The sequence below is a fragment of the Lactuca sativa genome, chromosome 9 (genome assembly GCF_002870075.4).
Source record: "Lactuca sativa cultivar Salinas chromosome 9, Lsat_Salinas_v11, whole genome shotgun sequence".
Taxonomy (NCBI): Eukaryota; Viridiplantae; Streptophyta; class Magnoliopsida; order Asterales; family Asteraceae; genus Lactuca; species Lactuca sativa.
Window position 1 is genome coordinate 6636397 of NC_056631.2, and position 18045 is coordinate 6654441.

General features: G+C 33.0%; 3 protein-coding genes across 5 annotated transcripts; 2 read left to right on the plus strand and 1 right to left on the minus strand.

The window, feature by feature from the left end:
* Positions 1 to 2960: 2960 nt before the first annotated feature.
* LOC111886407 (uncharacterized) lies at positions 2961 to 5516 on the plus strand. 3 transcript variants are annotated; one of them, XM_023882646.3, is made up of 9 exons: positions 2961 to 3093; positions 3429 to 3545; positions 3650 to 3711; positions 3805 to 4041; positions 4183 to 4350; positions 4437 to 4486; positions 4618 to 4750; positions 4828 to 4865; positions 5102 to 5516. In XM_023882646.3, exons 1-9 carry the CDS (start codon positions 3039 to 3041, stop codon positions 5196 to 5198), a joined length of 957 nt encoding a protein of 318 aa, XP_023738414.1. In that variant the 5' UTR covers positions 2961 to 3038; the 3' UTR covers positions 5199 to 5516. The 3 variants fall into 3 exon arrangements, with proteins under 3 accessions (XP_023738414.1, XP_023738417.1, XP_023738415.1); XM_023882647.3 differs by lacking the exon at positions 2961 to 3093 and adding an exon at positions 3120 to 3337; XM_023882649.3 differs by lacking the exons at positions 4828 to 4865; positions 5102 to 5516 and having other exon boundaries at positions 3019 to 3093; positions 4580 to 4718.
* A 957-nt stretch (positions 5517 to 6473) lies between these two features.
* On the plus strand, positions 6474 to 7275 carry LOC128128373 (uncharacterized). Its single transcript, XM_052767152.1, has one exon. The coding sequence runs from the start codon at positions 6575 to 6577 to the stop codon at positions 7046 to 7048; it is 474 nt and encodes a 157-aa protein (XP_052623112.1). The 5' UTR covers positions 6474 to 6574; the 3' UTR covers positions 7049 to 7275.
* Positions 7276 to 7565: 290 nt separating this feature from the next.
* LOC111886406 (rho GTPase-activating protein 2) lies at positions 7566 to 11334 on the minus strand. The gene is made up of 4 exons (XM_023882645.3): positions 10770 to 11334; positions 10117 to 10237; positions 8276 to 8626; positions 7566 to 8187 (listed from the first exon to the last, which is right to left on the minus strand). Exons 1-4 carry the CDS (start codon positions 11117 to 11119, stop codon positions 7720 to 7722), a joined length of 1290 nt encoding a protein of 429 aa, XP_023738413.1. The 5' UTR covers positions 11120 to 11334; the 3' UTR covers positions 7566 to 7719.
* Between the last annotated feature and the right edge of the window lie 6711 nt (positions 11335 to 18045).

The window sequence follows — 18045 nt, forward strand, 5'->3', positions numbered from 1 at the left end:
TAACAATTTTTAATTATTTAATTATTCCTAAATTCCTAGTGGCTCTTACATGCACACAATACTTGTGAGAAACATTTGAACCTATTTCTCTCTCTCTCTCTCTCTCTCTCTCTCTTTCTCTCTCTCTCTCTCTCTCTATATATATATATATATATATATATATATATATATATATATATATTGTGATTTTGGTCCAAACCCAACCTAAAATGACAAAAATGCCCTTAAATAATCTCTTATTTCGGTTTCGTCATAATTTCGTTTCGTGTCGTGTTCTTGTTCAAAATTCGACGCGAAATTGACACGATTTAGGATTTTTCAGTCGTGATATGTATAATTATGTATTAATTAAATAAATTAATTTTTATATTATGTTATCTTTGTTGTGTCGTGTTTGTTGTTTTCTAATCAATTCGTTTTCGTGTTAGTTGAAAAAAATATGATACAATGGCCCGATTTGCAACTATTAGACCATCCACATCAGTGCAATGCCACTAATCTTTCAATTGTGACACATCAGTTTTGCAATGACTACTCACATCAATACAATAACACACATCTTTCAATAGTGGTCCTCACTGCCACATCAACAATATATATATATATATATATATATATATATATATATATATATATATATATATATATATATATAAAATATTTACTTAATAATAAATAAACATAAATTTTATTATTATAATTAAAATAATATTTTTAAAATAAAATAACAAAATAATAAAAGTTTTTGATACACAATAAATACAAATGCTATGAAATCTACTCTAATAAATAAAAGTTTTTGTTGCCACTTATCACACTCTCATTCAATTTGTCAAATGTCATTTTGTGGTTATTTTGAATTAATTTTTATTTCAAATATCATTTTATGGTTTTTCTATTTTATTAATTTTATATAGTATTTAAATGCAGTAATAAATGCATATTAATTTCCTTAATGAACTTTCCTTTTAATTTAAAATTTACTAAATTAAAGTTTCATTAATTTCATATATTTATTTATCTAAATTATTTGTTTAAATTTAGTAAAAAATTACTTTAATTTTTATGATTCAATATGTTTTTTATTTTTCTTATAAATTCAAACTTTTCAAATGTTTAGAATCTTATATTTAGTTTTATATTTTAAATAAACAAATATAATACATTAGTCTCATACCTAGTTAGAGATTTAATAAATTGTAGGAACACATAGCCTTTTGAAAGACTTTCACAGTTTGAAAGAAGAATACACACGTGGCCTTTTATTTGTTGTTTGCAAGAGCGTTGATAGACCGATGTGGAAGCTCTTAGGTTTTATAAGGATATATTTATATAATTATAGAAGTTTATACATTATTATAGAAGTTAGCTCAAATATTATAAAATATGAAGTTAATAAAACAAAGGAAAAACTACATAAATAGTCCATGTAGTTTATCAAATAGCACAACTTTCGTCCTTTTTTATTTTTTTATACAAAGTCCATGTGGTTTCTAAAACTTGTAAGTCTTGTCCTAACAATGTGAAATGACCTTTTTACCCTTTTTAATTTCTTTTAGACTTTTCTTATATAATTTCTAATTAATTTTAACTAAAAAAATAAATGTTAGATTGGGCCCACCAAACCCACTTCTTTACCAACCTTTACCCCTTCTTGTTTTTCTCTGTTCTCACTGCCTCTTTTTTTTTTGGATTGAAGAACAAGCATATAGGGACCGTCAATGCTTGATATTTCCTCTTCATACAGAGATGTCATTGTTTTGCGCCGGTAATGATGATGGTAACAATGAGGTTCTTATTTCATTTTTCCCGTCTTTTCCTCTCTCTGGAGTTTAGTTCTGATTTCCACTTCCCCATTTCTTATATAAAATCTAACGGTTCCGATTATAACAACAAGGCGATGGTGTTGGCCTCTGGAAAATAGGAAGGGCAACTGTCATTTGTAGCGATGAATCAAGCGGCAATGGTTGGGTTTAATTGGTCTTTGTCCATTACGAGAGAGGTTTCATCAATGGCATAGGTGGTGCTGTTAGTGAAATTGTAGGTTGGTTAACAACCATTGGAGAAGAGAAGGAGATGAGGGAAGTGGAGGATCGATGACCTGAAATCTGAGAACAAAAGAGGCGGTAAGTTTTATGTAGAAGAACAAGATTCAGGTCAGAATAGTAACACGATTGCGTTCCAACTTGCTAATTTACCATTGAATGTCAATGGATTTATATCAAGCCTGCAACAAAAAAAGTTCTTGGAGCAAATCAAGCTTTTTTATGGAGCTCCCATGGCAGTGATTCCACCCAACGAGTAGATCATGAATGGAATCGTGGGTCTTTCTATTCTGGTGATGAACAATAATCTTGTTTTAATGGTATGATGGGGAATGGTTGGAGGACTTATAGTTTTTGAAGGATCTCTGTAATTTTCATCGGATAGAATTGGAAAGAGAGATGATGTAAGTTGATGTGGTGCGACAAGAAATAAAGAGAGATGAAGGTAAGGATGGATTGCCGACGAAGGCTGAAGGGCAGCAACTATTGACGGTTTAGACATGTTAGATTTCAGATGGGGTTACCGGCAAGAAGAAGGGAAAAATGATGGTCGGTGGGTAAGAATGAAAGAAAAAAACGCGAAGGAAGAGATGATGTAAAGGGTTAAGGTAATTGTTTATTTTCTTTTATTTTTATAAATAGATTTTGTTAAAAGAAAAGATGAAAGAAATTAAAAAGGATAGAAAGGTCATTTTAGGTGGATCAAGGACTAATCACGTAAGATTTAGAAGCCACATGGATCAACCACGTAAGTTTTAAAAACCACAAAGATCATATTTGTCAAAAAAAATTAATAAGGACTAAAGTTGTGACACATAGGAAACTATAGATACCATAATTTTGTCTAAAACAAATTATGAACGGCAAAGGCGTATATAATGAAGTTATCAATAAACCAAAGGATCATTATTGTAATGATTCCAAAAGTTGCATTTGACGTAAGTGGGTCAAGGCGGGGAGCAAAAATCGAATAGGAAAAGTAAAATTAACCAGATGCCCGAAGGAATCAACAATGGTTCCTCTCTCCAGAACCCCTCAAATGATTCAGGTTCTCTCTTATAACCCTTTAATTTTAATGCTAAATCGTAACATATACTTCATTAAAGATTAAATCTTTTTAAACATTCTTAATTTTGCTGAAATTTGTGATTATTTTGGTTGTTTTATGCCTTTGACCCCTTCTTCGCGAGCATAAGGTATGGCTCGTGGTTTCCCGTTTTGTTCGTTTAGCTAAGTTTCTGCATTACAGACGAATTTGTGCTTGTGCTTGATTTCATCTGAGTAAAAATCATGTATGAAAAGGACATTGGTGTTAGAAAACTTCTGTAAACATGGTATTTGGATGAGAAAGTAGGGATCTGATTTGTGATTTTGAATATTCAGGCGAAATTAGAATGAAATTCAATCAAAATTGGTGTGCTTCCCCCTCTAAAGTTGCATCTCACTTTGGAACAAGTGGTGTTGCTGTTGCTGCAGCCACGGGCATCACCCATCCATTAGGTTTCTTCCTTCAATTTTCAATAATTTCATGTTTCACTTGTTTTATAACAATCCCTATATACTGAAATTTGATTTGATATGTTTTTTTTCCAATTTGTATGTAGATGTACTCAAAGTTAGACTGCAGATGCAACTGGTGGGACAAAGAGGTCCACTAATTGGAATGGTATGAAGAGGTCATGTTGGGTATTATTCATCATAAATATCTGCTTTAACAAGAAAAATGGACTGATATGCCCTGATGCTTGGGTGTTTACAGGGACAAACTTTTGTTGAAGTTGTTAAGAAAGAAGGAACTCGTTCCTTGTATCTTGGTTTGACACCAGCATTGACAAGGTCAGTTCTTTATGGAGGTCTACGTTTAGGTTTGTATGAACCTTGTAAAAATTTCTGTGAACTGGCCTTTGAGTCCACTAACATCTTCATGAAGATTGCATCTGGAGCTGTTTCTGGTGCTTTTGCCACTTTGCTTACCAACCCTGTTGAAGTTCTAAAGGTAAGGTAAAAACCACTTTCTCTTTCTTAACCTTTTACACAAAACGGGCGGTTGGGTAATGGGTCAAAACGGGTTGGGTCGACCCGGAAACACTTTTTTTAATCCATATTATTGAGTTTTTATCCATAACATATTGAATAGGTGCGTTTGCAAATGAACCCTAATGCACGTAGAGGAGCAATTAATGAACTGCAGAAAATTGTCAGAAAAGAGGGCGTAACAGCTCTTTGGAAGGGGGTGGGACCCGCTATGGCCCGGGCAGGAGCTTTAACAGCATCACAGCTGGCAACATATGATGAATTTAAGCGGGTGAACTTCTAAAACTGTTTTTTTTTTTCTTCATTTATATATATGTAATTCATGTTATAAATTTTGTTTATATGGCTATGATGTAGGTCTTAATGAAACGGACGCCTCTTGAAGAAGGATTCTATCTTCATCTCATGTAAGCATCCCTGCCTACAATCTTTCAATTTACATGAAATACTTAAATACTATATTAATAACTTGTCACATTGTAAATACATTACATATATAGTTATAGTTATTTCAAAGTGCGACTTACATGATGTGAAGGTCAAGTACAATAGCGGGTTTGGTGAGCACACTGATAACTGCACCTATGGACATGGTTAAAACGCGTCTCATGTTACAACGAGAATCTATGAGTGATGGAGCTTACAAAAACGGGTTCCATTGTACATATAAGGTAACTTCTTTGTTTATCCTCCTTTTTTTAAATAACTTATAATCACAATTCACAAATGTTGTTGGAATGAATTCTAGGTTCTGATCACGGAGGGACCTCGAGGACTCTACAAAGGGTGAGACCCCCAACAATACTTGTTCCCTTAGCTCCTGTGTTTGTTAGACATGACATTACAGAACAGGTTGTATTGTGTCTGGTATTGGACTGAGACTGGGACTGATGTAAATAGGACAAAAATTGCAATAAGGTGGGACATGGACTCCCACTCGATCTCTCGTCTGTGCAAAAGACATGAAGGCCCTCATTCGTATGTAACTGATGCATGAGGATTTGACTTCAAAAATATTGCAGGGGCTTTGCAATTTTTGCACGATTAGGTCCACAAACAACAATCACATTTATATTGTGTGAGAAGCTGCGAGAGATTGCTGGATTAAAAGCAATTTAGTCTCTAAGTCTCTGGTAACTTCTTGCTTTTTCATGCATATTTATTTACATTCTTCAAGTTGAATGCTCGTGATCACTAGGAAGTAGAAACCTGGTTGAGAATAAATTTGTAGTATTTTAGATGATATTTTTAGGGTTATCTCTATGAAGTTTGGAGCTAAGCCCGAGTTTATTCATTGGATCATATTCTCGTTCATGAAATTCTATCAATGTAGCAAGAAATAATTTGGTTTGTATTGTGTAGTTTTACTAGATTGAATGTTGTAACTTGTTTTAATTTGATTTTAGGGCTCTCTATAAATTGCTTTCCAAATTCCAATTTTTATTCAGTCAGTCATCGATTATTGAATATTAATTTATATAATTCCATATGGTAGATATTATTCGAAATTATTAGTAATATATCTAATTACTATTAAGCAACTTTGTACAAACAGTCGAACACTATTTTGAATTTTTCTATGTTTATATCCAAAATCCAATTTTCTGACTCCACCACTGATTGAAACCAAAATTAAATAAATTATGAGATAAAATAGAAGAAAAAAACCCACCATAAAAACTCAAAAATCTTAAAGAATATTCATGGCAATATCCCAATTCCAAAATAATAACCGGCTCGTAACAATATATATATATATATATATATATATATATATATATATATATATATATATATATATATATATATATATATATATATATATATATATATATATATAATCAACCGAAAACATGTTCTAAACTTTTTATTCATATTATATACATTTAAATTACTTTTTTTTTTTATGGTTTTCTCATCCTATATTCAGTTATTCACAATTGAAAAAGGACAACGTGGTCGTTACGGCGTTAAGTTTTTGTTTACTTTTCGGTAAGTTACAAACACGTGATGCCCACGTGCTAGTTAAAGATCCGTGTATACTTTTTCTAGAACAACTACGTTTGTTTACCCGATTATGTAATTTATGGATAATCACAAACATCACGATAAACTTACTTTATAATCACTCTATTTGAGAGGGAAAAAAATATGATCTGCTTTAACTGTATATAATAATCACTGCATTTGAACTTTAATTTTCTCTACCAGTCAAAGTCCTCCAATAAATCCCATCCTAATTTTCTATTTTAGCCATCTGCCGCCGTCGTCCACCTCACTATTAGAATATATATATATATATATATATATATATATATATATATATATATATATATATATATATATATATATATATATATATATATATATATATATATATATATATCGCATGCTCATTAAAGTTGATAACTTTTCTAAAGTTTGCCACTTACAGCATTAAAGAATCCAAGTGATTAACAGTACTTGAATTCATTTCCATTGATTCCTTTGAAACTATGGAATGTAACTGGAAGATGAAGAATAGTATGATTGATGTGACACCATTCTTGTTGTTTGAGTCATCTGCTGATTCTGAGGATGCCATCGCAGATGATGTTCTTCGGCATCATCATTACCATAATCATCATCAAGAAAAACATGGAGAAAAAGAAAAAGAATCCATGGATGATGACGTTGAATCCTGCAGTTATGATCACTCATTCCATGTTAATGTCAAAACCATCCATGATAACCATCATCAAGTTCATGCGTATGGTGTTGGTCATGGTCAATATGATCATGATCATCGCCATGTTTATGATGGTAATAGAGAAGAGATTGATGATGATGTTGATGATGACGACGACGACGACGACGATAATTGGGGTGAGAGCAAGATGATAGGCCAAGAAAAGAGATGTCATGAGTTGTGTGTTGATTCTTCAAGTCTGGATGACAGACAATTCTGGGAAACTTGTTTGGATTCGTGATTTTGCTATTAAAAAAAAGGAAATAACGAATTCACACAGATGGTTCTGTTCTAACTCAAACTTTGGTGTTTGAGCAGATTGAGCTTATATTTTCTTTCCTTTAGTCTTTTTTAACTCTATCTATGTGTTATATATGAAATATGATCTACAAATAGTATTTGACTGGTAGGAATGAATCTGTGTTTGATTTATAAATCTTGGAAACGGTTTAAAGCTTTAAATATAAATGTATACATGCATCACGGCAAATTACTTGGAATAATCACGGCGATTATTCCAAGTAATTTGCCGTGATGCATGTATACATTTATATTTAATTATCAGATAATGAAATTTCAATGAATTTAGACAGTGCCTTTTTACTTTTTGCTCTAAATTTGTGATAAAAATTTAAAAAGTCGTGGATGTTTAAGAAAATGGTGGTGGACGCTAGAAAAAGAATCTAAGGACGACTGTTTGCTTTTTCCGACTCTTTATTAACAAGTCAAACAAAGCAACCCTAGTCCCTAGACCAAGATGAGGAAGATATGTTAGAAGATTGGCATAAAACAGGGCATGGCATGCTGGTTTACATTTTACAAAGTTATTATTAAAACTAAAACATGACATGGCAAGCAGGTTTTGATATGCAGCAACTGCTTAAAGTTTTCAAGAATCAGAAAATTATGAGTTCATACATTCCCATTCCGTCTACCATGTCGGCCTACGATGTGTATGGCGGTTTCAGTTTTTTTAGAAACCAGACTATTAAGACTAGCACCCGATGATTCCTCTTGAAAGTCAAACCCGCTCGTTGGACTTGAACGTTGTGTCACCAGATGATCCAGTTCTCTTTTGAACCGATCCTTTGCTTTCTTGTTCTCCTCGATTCGTTTCAGAAAATTTTCTTCAATCTCGCTTAGCGATGATTCCGCTTCATCATCATCATCTTGTTCTTGTTCTTTGGATGATGATGATGCTGATGGTTGTCTTCCCGGTTCACATCTGGTTTTCATCTCTTGATGATGGTCGGAAGGACATGAAACCGTTGAGACTCCGGCGGTTGTCTCTTCACGTTCTCTTAGGGTTTTGGCGATCAATGTCTTGAGCAGGTTCATCACTTGTACAGCGTGCATTAGAGCTGTCAACGGATCCGACATCTAAAATCCACCACCAATTAAACATATAATCAGGGAAATGACCAAGACAGAAGATGAAAAGGAATTTCATTAGATTTAGTATTACTACCTGAGTCATGTTGGGGGCAAAGACCATGGCGATATTTCTGGCGTTCATTTTATTGGATTCTTGTTGTTGGGCGACATCAGACATGAGATGAACAGCCCAATTAAGCAATGCAGATTGTGTGGGGTTGAGCTGTTTCACAAGCTCAACGCGCTCTTCCTCTGTGTTACACTGTAGAACCTCATCGGGTGAGAGGCCATCAAGGACACCACTTGGAAGCTCCCGGAACCAGGCTTTGATTAAACCCGCAAGACAATGGACCTCGATGTTTTCGGGCACCGTGCCTCTGTTTAGCTGCTCCCGCACCCGCTCCTCTTGACTGTTCTCCGGGTTTATACGGAAAATTCCTTCCGCCTACAAAATATGACTTACTGCCGAGACTGAGAAAAATAATTTTCAACGTCCATCTCCATCCATGCTTGTGTGATACAATACATCATACCCTATATGGTGGTTCAATACTATAAAAGTCTAAATGTGTGTTTGGTAATGGTTGGTCTGTAGGAATGGAATGGAATGGAATGAATCTTTTTTATCAAACTTTTATATTACATCAAGAGCATCTCCGATGGTAGCTTTTTACTATCTGAATAAGCTTTTGAAAAACTTTTCGCCATTGGAGAAAAAGGCTGATTTGAGAGGTCACTCCAAACACTTACTTTACACTAACCTTTTAATTTTCTTTTAGGCTTTGTCACATTTGATCCGTACATTTAGTAACATTCTATTTTATACCATAATTATATTTAGATATTAAATTTCTTTTAGGCTTTATATTTAGTTACGTAATTGATTTCGTAAACAAAATAAAATTAATATATTTAATGAAAAAATAATATAATTTAAAAATAGTTGTCAAAACTTTTAAAATTCAAAAATTATCAAATATTATAAAATATTGCGGTTACATAGTTATTTATTTAACTACATATATTAATTTTATCATCTTTTATAGTTTCGGCAAAAAAATATCAGATAAATGTTACTAAAATGATAAATTATATGAGTGGGCTTGATAAAACATTTAAGATAGATAAAGGATAAATTAGTTAATTTTGGAGAAAAAAACTTTTGAAAAATGTTAACCATTGGAGAAGCTAATTGGTAAAACCTTTTTATCAATTGTCAAATAAAAGGTAAATGATGGGACAAAAGTAAAAAAGCTTTTGAGAGGTTAACCATTAGAGATGATCCATCACATAACAACACAACGTGTAGTTTTAACTCTATCATATACATTATTTTATCGTGATTAATAAATTTTAACAAAAGAAAAGCCAATTAAAATCCAAATAATATCTGAATAAAAAATATAGTATGTTCCAGTTACTTTTAGAAAGTACAATTGTTATAAATCCAAAAATCTTCTGAAAGGGATTTGTGTTATAATAATCTAGTTAAATAAAAATGGACTATATTGCAAATTTTCATTCCATTCCATGATCAAATGAAGAAAAAAACACCCCATGTTTGTTACACTCCATTCCCTTCTTGATTCCATCATACCAAGCACTACCCAAATTTGTGGTATCGATTGGGGGTTGTGTGTGTGGGACAAAACATAACACTAAGACATTGTACTATGTTTGGCTTGAATTGGATGTGGAGGCTGGAGGGACAAAAAGTTGAAATAAGTGGACAGAGACTCGCTTTCGATCTCTTATTTATGGAAAAGACGTGAATGCCCTCTACATCATCATCATCAAAAATATTTTGTCCGGACCTATGTAACACATGGCGTCCTAAAGAGGGACAATCCACAAGCACTTTTCATTGTGTGAGATTCTACCAAATACTTATCTCTTTTTCGTATGATATATTGATATATGTAACAAGTAGCATACCTTTAGACCTCCTTGAGCATATAAACGTTCCTGCATGAGCAACAGAATTGTCGGGACACTGTTGCCTCTTGAATCATAAGAACACTGCATCGATTCTGCTGAAACCCCAAAAACGCTTACACTACACAACAACAAAACATATGTCAAAAGCACAATCAAAGTGACCAAATGCAAAAATGTCTCCAACCCACAATTTCAATTTACTGCAAAAACATTTTATCACTGGTTTCACATAACAAGTTAAAACCCTAGCTCTTCTTAGTTTGCATCAACAGAGTGTATAACAATGGATATATACAACTGAATAATCGCTTTTAAAACATTAATCCAACCTGGCCTTGCTCAAATTTTCAGTCAATGGACTCCAATTATTCAACTTTGGATTTCAAATTTTCATTGTTTTGCTAGTAATATGAGGGTCCCAGTTTGGCATTTGCTGCAATTTCCTTTGACAAATTTGCACCATTTTCTGTTTGTCAATGAACTCATAAACCCTAGATTTCGGACTATTTACAGAAATTTCAACACTAACGTAGAAGTGGGTTCCATTCGGAATCGATTTGTATCGTAAGGTACACATACGTTTTTGAAATCTAGAGCAAATTGTTCTTAAAAGTGATTTATTAATGAAGAAAGGCTAAAAATTATAGCACCTGGCACTGGGGGCTCGACAGGGGATTTCAACTTCAAATTCAACAGGAAGACCTAAAAATCCATGGAATCGATCGAAGGTAACATGAGTCAAATGCTGAACATCAGTTGGCCAACCGATTTCCATATGATGAAGAGTTGCTGGTTTTGTTGATTTTGATTCTTCCCTCTGATCATCAACTCGGCAAGCTGTCATTGATTTTCTTAGAGCTGCTATGATGAGAGCCACTAAGGAGAGGTGGTTTTGGTGTTCTTTTGAAGAACCCCCTTTTGTTGTGTCATCTCCGGCACAACCGCCGCCACATACGGCGGCGCACCCAGCTCCTCTTGGTACAACCACCATTTCTGTCATCAAACAGCCCCGTTTTTTTCTTTCAGATATGTCTGTAGCAATGTATCAATCGAGTTAAAACGGGGAAGATTTTGAAAGCGAGTGTTGTGAACTTGTGATTATCATAATCGAGACAGAAATGAAGTTGGTTTGAAATTCCAACTACCCTCTCTCGAAAATAGCCGGCCACCCTTTTTCAAATTTCTTGATTCATCCACTGTTTGACTATTTTCCTTAAACCTGGAATCTTTCCTTTTTATATGGTCTAAAGCAATATTCATAACCAAATTCAAGTGACTTAAATATGAAAAATGATTAAAAAGTAACATATAATTTAATAAGTAAAAGACAAAAATATTTATATCTTACATCTTACATGAGTTAATAAATTATAAGCATATCAGATATGTTTTGTGGATGATCCTTTTAGATGTTCCCATGTACATCACATGGACATATTTCAATTCATTATGCGTATGTTAATGTTATTAAATGACAATTTAATAGAATTGCTATGTAGCTTATTTGTCTTTTAATTGTATTTTTAAATTTTATTTTAGATATCTTTGATATTATGATAAACTTTAACCGGATAAACTGTTATTTAATCATATATCATTCATGTGACATTCATTATTTGGTGTTGATATTGTATGGATAACAGTAGAATTAACTGGTTGAAATGTAATGATGTAACATGAAAACACAATAAAGTTTATTGACATATTGGATATATTGGATAAAACTGAGAGAAATCTGTTTATATTCTTGTAACTTTTATATAATTATGTCTATATCTTTGTAAAATTTTATATATATATGTATATCTTGATAAAAACCTATAAATTTATATGTATAACCAGTAATTAATTTAATGATAATTAATCTATTTAAAAATCAAAAACATTGTTTTTAAATTGATTTTCTATTATTAAAAAATTGAATAACTTGTAACATTATCTCAAAATATCGAAACTGATATTGAAATTGTTTTATTTGTTATCTTATTTGTAAATGAAGAACTAAAGGAATAACAAAATTGTTTAGAGAAAAATAATCATAGGTATTTTAAATCGATTGTAATATATTGTTTAGTAATCACAGATTTTGCTAATCCAGAATATGAAGCGGAAAAGAATATTCGGGTTGGGATATATATATATATATATATATATATATATATATATATATATATATATATATATATATATATATATATATATATATATTCGTTGAAGAATACCCATCAACCAAATATTTTAGGTGAATTAGTTCATAGTGCTCATTAATAAAGTAACAGTATGTAATCATGATGCATAATCCACCAAATATAATTATTTTGATCATGGAACATTTAAATCTTCCAACATGGTGAATGAGGTAGTATTAGAGACAGAGAGAGATAGGACGGGTTTTGAGGTGTATTATTTCATATTTTTATGGTTGCGTCTATAATAGGAATGATATAGACATGTTCTTTATAGTTATATTAGTTTATAACCTGTGGGAACCACAGTTATAAAATAAATTAAACTTTTATAGTAAAAATTCATAAATTATTTATCAATTCCTTTAAATAAACCATTAATTATGAGATATATACTAAATTTTTAAAGTTATTATAATTTCAAATTTAACATTTAATTATAAAAAGTAAATTTGAATTTTGAATTGTTGTCTAATATATCTCTTTGACATGTGACATGATATTAATAAAGAGTTGTATTAAAGTGACACATGTCAAATGGAGATTAAAATTATTCATTTACTAGTTTATAACCCGTGGGAACTAAGGTTATAAAGTTAATCAAACTTCTATAGTAAAAACTCAAAATTATTAATAAGTTATTTTAAATAAATTATTAATTTAAGATATATTTTTATTAGTTATGTGAAATTATAATCATGATTCAAATAAGTATATAAAATTAATTTTTAATATATATTAGATATTTTTTATTTGTGAATTAATGAAAACAATGATTTAAAATTTAAAATTTAAAATAGAATCACATTAATGAAGAGATCTAATAAATTTAAAATGGAAAACTAATAGATTGACAAGTGACAACATATTAATTAAAATGTCTAATATGATGACACATGGCAAAAGAGCTACTCTTTTATTAGTATAAGGATTAGAATAGAGATATGTATTGTATATGATACCATGGCTATTCTATAGTCTATACAAATATCTCGTATGTTCTTATATCTAATTATTCTTTGACATAGTAGATAAACTAATAAGTGAACTTCAAAGTTCAAACAAGCAAGAGAAATATAGTGTTTTGAAGTGTTGTCAAAATTCAATTTTTTTACCAATGCCTTGGACCGTAGACCGTGACTGATCCTCCATTAAATGAGAGTCATGTCCAACCTCATACGGTGACTTGTTAGTATTGTTTGATGGATTGAATGAGCAACACATTTTCCAATAGATCGTTACCTTGCATATAATTATCCATTAGCAGTATGGTTCGCTAAAATCAATTTCATTATTCGTAACCACAGTTTGATTTATTGAAATGTTTTATGGGTTTTAAATTATGTTTGGCATACCACTAGATTTTTTTAGCTTTTTTAGATCGATGTAGTTAGGAAACAAAATGTAACATTCTATTTGAAATTAAATAAATTATATACTCTAAAAACCCGGAGATGCAAATTTTTATTATTATTTTATATTATTGTAGCCAAAATCAATAATAATTTAGTAAGGTGTTGGTTTCGAGGAGTTAAATGCTATAATTTTGGATTTTGGGGGTTAAAAGTGTAGGTTCCGGATTGGTTTTGTAAAGATTTTCAGAATTCAGGAGGTGTATGGTAATATTGGACTTAAATTGAAAGGATTTTGGAGTGTTGAGGGCTGAATGGTAATTTATGGACTTTAATTGAAAAGAATGAGAGGAGGAGGGACTGAAAACGTTAATATGGTCAAATATTGAGAATGGACGGAAGCATATAACCCGTCACCTTATCACTCCCAAACCCTAACCCTAAACTTTGGTAGCCGCCACCTTCTCTCCAGCCACCATCACTGCAGTTGAGCTCGCCGCCATCACCTAGCCTCGCATGGACGGCCGAGCACCACCGTATTCGTTATTGTCGTCGGTGAAGTCGGGGACGGAGCTGCAGCCATCGTGAAGATCGGATGGACCGGGAGCCATGGCCACTGTGATCGTTTTCCGGTGGAGGCGCGACCACCATTTCCTCCGTCGCACCCACCGCATTTGAAGACGAAGACCGCCTTGGGGTGTTATGGCAGCGGTCAATCGAAAGAAGCCATCTACGGGTGTCGAAAGAAGCCACATCTTCTTCTTTTGTTTCCTCGTCGTTCGTCGGTGCTATGTCCCAGCTCAGTCTGTCGCCGCTAACACCCGTTGTTAGAGTTGTTGTTGTCGTTCGTTTGTACGCCACCAGGTGGGTGGTTGCATTCAGATCTCGTGAAATGCATGTGTGTGTTGCATGATCGGAAATCAAAAGAGAACCACCACCACCGTGAGGTGGTGGCTAGCACCTCTGACCACTTCCTACCACCACAAGGGTGGTTGCATGTGTGTGTGTTTACTTTGGATATTATGTTGTATAATCGTATTTTTGGCCGAAATAATCAAGGAAATCGCCACCCCCACCACCGTGAGGTGGTGGCTGCTGCCTTCTGCCGCCACCAACTGCCGTGTTGGGTGGCGGTGTGCATTTATGTGTGATCGGATTGTTAATTGAGTTGGTTGGACATGTTTTGGATTAGAATCATAACCACCACCACCACGAGGTGGTGGCTGCTGCCATGAGTTGTCGTTGACCACCACTACCCGAGGTCGTAGTTGGGTGGTGGCCGACTTATTTAACACAAATTAACCTAAAAACTTAACCAATGGACTAATTGGCACATGTTTGGTAATTGGTTATGCATTGATAATGCGAAAATGCATCAGTAACTTGATGTTATAAAATGCATTGTTGTGTATGATTAGTTAGTGAATAAATGCATATAAGTCGAAGTTTATATGTTCCTTTTATCCTAAGAGGATAAAATCGATATCGGGGCCCCTCGATGATTTAGTTTGACTTATGTGTCGGGCCCGGTTAGGACGGAATTGATGTGTTTAATTAAGTTCTATGTCAAACGAATCAGAGATCGAGAAACAAACTGTTGTACAATAAGTATGACTATGTTCCATGTAACTGTCCGCACGATATCTAGAACAGAGGACTATACGATCCCTTATCTAAAGGACAGGTTGCTGATAAGATCAGAGATCAACAATGTCTTTGAGAGCTACGATTGCTAATCAGATCGTGCTTACATTTATAGTTACTAGACTTATCCAAGTGGGAGACTGTTGGATTAGTGTATAAGCCTGTCACTATATTTGGTAAGTACTTGACCCGGTTGTGCATGGTCCTTTTGGGTTGCCTTCACCAAAGTAACATGATAGGATGATTTATAAATAAAGAGGTTTTTATGATTTATTAATATATTATATGATTAATATATTAAAGGAGAAATCATATAGTTTAATTAATATTAGACAAGGATTAATTAATAGTTAATTTTGTGGCTAAAAGAGATTAATTAAATAAAGGGGGTTGGAACTGTCAATTGTGTAATAGTTGGTTTTGGGCTGTGGATCCTTATGGATTATAGGGTGGACGAAATTAAGGTGTCTGGACTCCTTGAATTCGTCCAAGCCTTATTCTAGAAGGATCATTGGACTGCTTAAGGCCTAAGTTATCCAATTAGTGTTTCAGGATGTAACCCTAGCAACTCAAGTATTTAAAGACCCCAAGGGCTACAGAAATCGGCTACCAGAAACCCTAAGGAGTTGCTATAGCCGATTTTGTGCCCACAACCTCTCTCCAAATCATTCTCTTGCTTCTTGGTGTTTGTAAGCCATTAGAGGAGTGACATTTGTGACTCTAAGCTTCAAGGATAACAAGATTCAAGCTTTCAAGAAGAGGTAATCATCTAGATCTACTTTGTTATGTTAATTTCGAATTGTATATCATAGATCTAAGGTTTGCAAGTCTTGGATGAAAAGCATGTTCATCAGAGAAACCTAGATCCAAGCATTAGGGTTTGCATGTGCACATAGGAATGTTCTTATGGCTCAAACCAATCGGTAATTTATATAAAATACTTCATATATTTGTGTAAGATGAAAGTAACTATGTACTTACTTGATAAGGCGGTGATTCTAACTTGGACAACGCTTCGCTTCGACGAAACCGAGAGGTTTGCTTGAAAACCGGGCTCTGCGGGGGCAGAGTTCCCAACCAAAAAACTATTTTTCTTGGAGCTTTCGGGCGCTCCGGGGCTTTCTTATAGTGCTAGGGAAGTTTCCTAGGCTTGGGGGTGTTTGGGAAGTTTAGAGAGAGAGAGAGGGTAGAGAGAGAAATAAAGAATGGCTTTTTGGTGTGAAGAATTAAGCAACCCTCGCACCTCTATTTATAGCTGAATATTGGCTCAAATCGATGAGTTTTGGGCCTCCAACTCGTCAAGTAGATGACAAGTGTCACCATTTTGATGGAGGACAAATAGTGGCTTATATTGTGTCACATCACCCCTTTTGCAGCAGCACCCTGTCGACTTCTAAACCCTGTAACTTTCGCATACGAACTATGTTTTCGACGTTCTTTATGTCAACGCGTAAGTATTGACAAGATCTACAACTTTTCTTTTGACCCCATCGGCTAATTCTCGAACGATTTTAAATTTAACAGTATAAGAAGATTACACTGTTAAACTACCGTGTAAATTCATAACTTCTACATACGACTCCGTTTTCTTCTGTCTTTTTATCGTTGAGCTCTTATCAGTGAAATATTCAATTCTCATTTAGGTTGTGTCGGCCAAAAATCGATCGATCTAAAATTCGAGTTCCGGGTTGTGCACTGCTATGCTAAATCTTAGAAAAATCATAACTTCCTCATACGAAGTCAGATTTGGGCGTTCTTTTTATGCAAGTTATCGGTTTAATGTATACTACGACTTTCGTTTAGATTGATAAGGATAAAAAATAATTTATCAAAAAATTATTTTTTACATTACTGTTTGGCTGTCAAACCAACAAATAATGGGATAAAATAATATTAATAAAGCTCAAATCACTACTATTTCTTATACTAAAGATAGTATAGAGTAAGCAGAGTCGGTCCACAGGAATACAGGACTTCTTATCTTGCCATATTTTCATACATAATACAAATAATATTAAAATGGTGGATTGTGTTTAAACTAGATTTAAACTTCATAAATAAACAAGATTGTTAAAAGAATTTAGTAAAAGAAATACATTTTCGATTTTGATTCTTATATATGTATTATGTTGAAAGATGCAAAATGAATATGATTATGTTCTATCTAGGTTGGTAATTTAGATACTAATAAACTCTAATATCCAAGTTGACAAAAAATATTTTATTCAAAACATGTTCTTCAAATAAAACTTCATTTAATTGATTTGATTCAAATAAGCTCTTTCATCAAATCATTAAATGACTTTAAGTTCTTGCAACAATTACCAACAATTTTCAATATTCCTCATAAGTTTGGGATTATGAACATTTAATCTTTGATTACACTCATTTTGATTTAATTACAATCAATTAAGTGTATGTTACTAGCATCAAATCATAAACCATATACGAATTTTACAATTTGATTAACTAAATTGACAAAACCCTAATTCATTAATCAAGTGAAAAAGAGAATAAACCAGACACATGATTGAGATCAAATCAAAGATTACTAGATGTTAAACACAAATCAAGTTCAAGTTACAACCTAACAACACATACTTAGGAATTCAGATTCGGAAATGATGATGAAATCAAACACACATGTCTAGGTTAATCTACAAATCAAACAAGTTTAAACTTCAAATTGACTTACAAAAAGGAAATTAAAGTGTTTCCAAGTGTTAATCTACTTCCAAAAGCCC

What these genes read in the sequence shown, in the direction of transcription:
- LOC111886407 (XM_023882646.3), top strand. Translation starts at nt 3,039, where the DNA reads ATGCCCGAAGGAATCAACAATGGTTCCTCTCTCCAGAACCCCTCAAAT. An exon ending in ACCCTGTTGAAGTTCTAAAG is followed by an intron (nt 4,042 to 4,182) that starts GTAAGGTAAAAA and finishes CATATTGAATAG; the next exon opens with GTGCGTTTGCAAATGAACCC. An exon ending in CATATGATGAATTTAAGCGG is followed by an intron (nt 4,351 to 4,436) that starts GTGAACTTCTAA and finishes GCTATGATGTAG; the next exon opens with GTCTTAATGAAACGGACGCC.
- LOC111886406 (XM_023882645.3), bottom strand. Translation starts at nt 11,119, where the DNA reads ATGACAGAAATGGTGGTTGTACCAAGAGGAGCTGGGTGCGCCGCCGTA. An exon ending in TGTCGAGCCCCCAGTGCCAG is followed by an intron (nt 10,238 to 10,769) that starts GTGCTATAATTT and finishes GTTGTTGTGTAG; the next exon opens with TGTAAGCGTTTTTGGGGTTT. An exon ending in ATGCTCAAGGAGGTCTAAAG is followed by an intron (nt 8,627 to 10,116) that starts GTATGCTACTTG and finishes CATATTTTGTAG; the next exon opens with GCGGAAGGAATTTTCCGTAT.
- LOC128128373 (XM_052767152.1), top strand. Translation starts at nt 6,575, where the DNA reads ATGGAATGTAACTGGAAGATGAAGAATAGTATGATTGATGTGACACCA.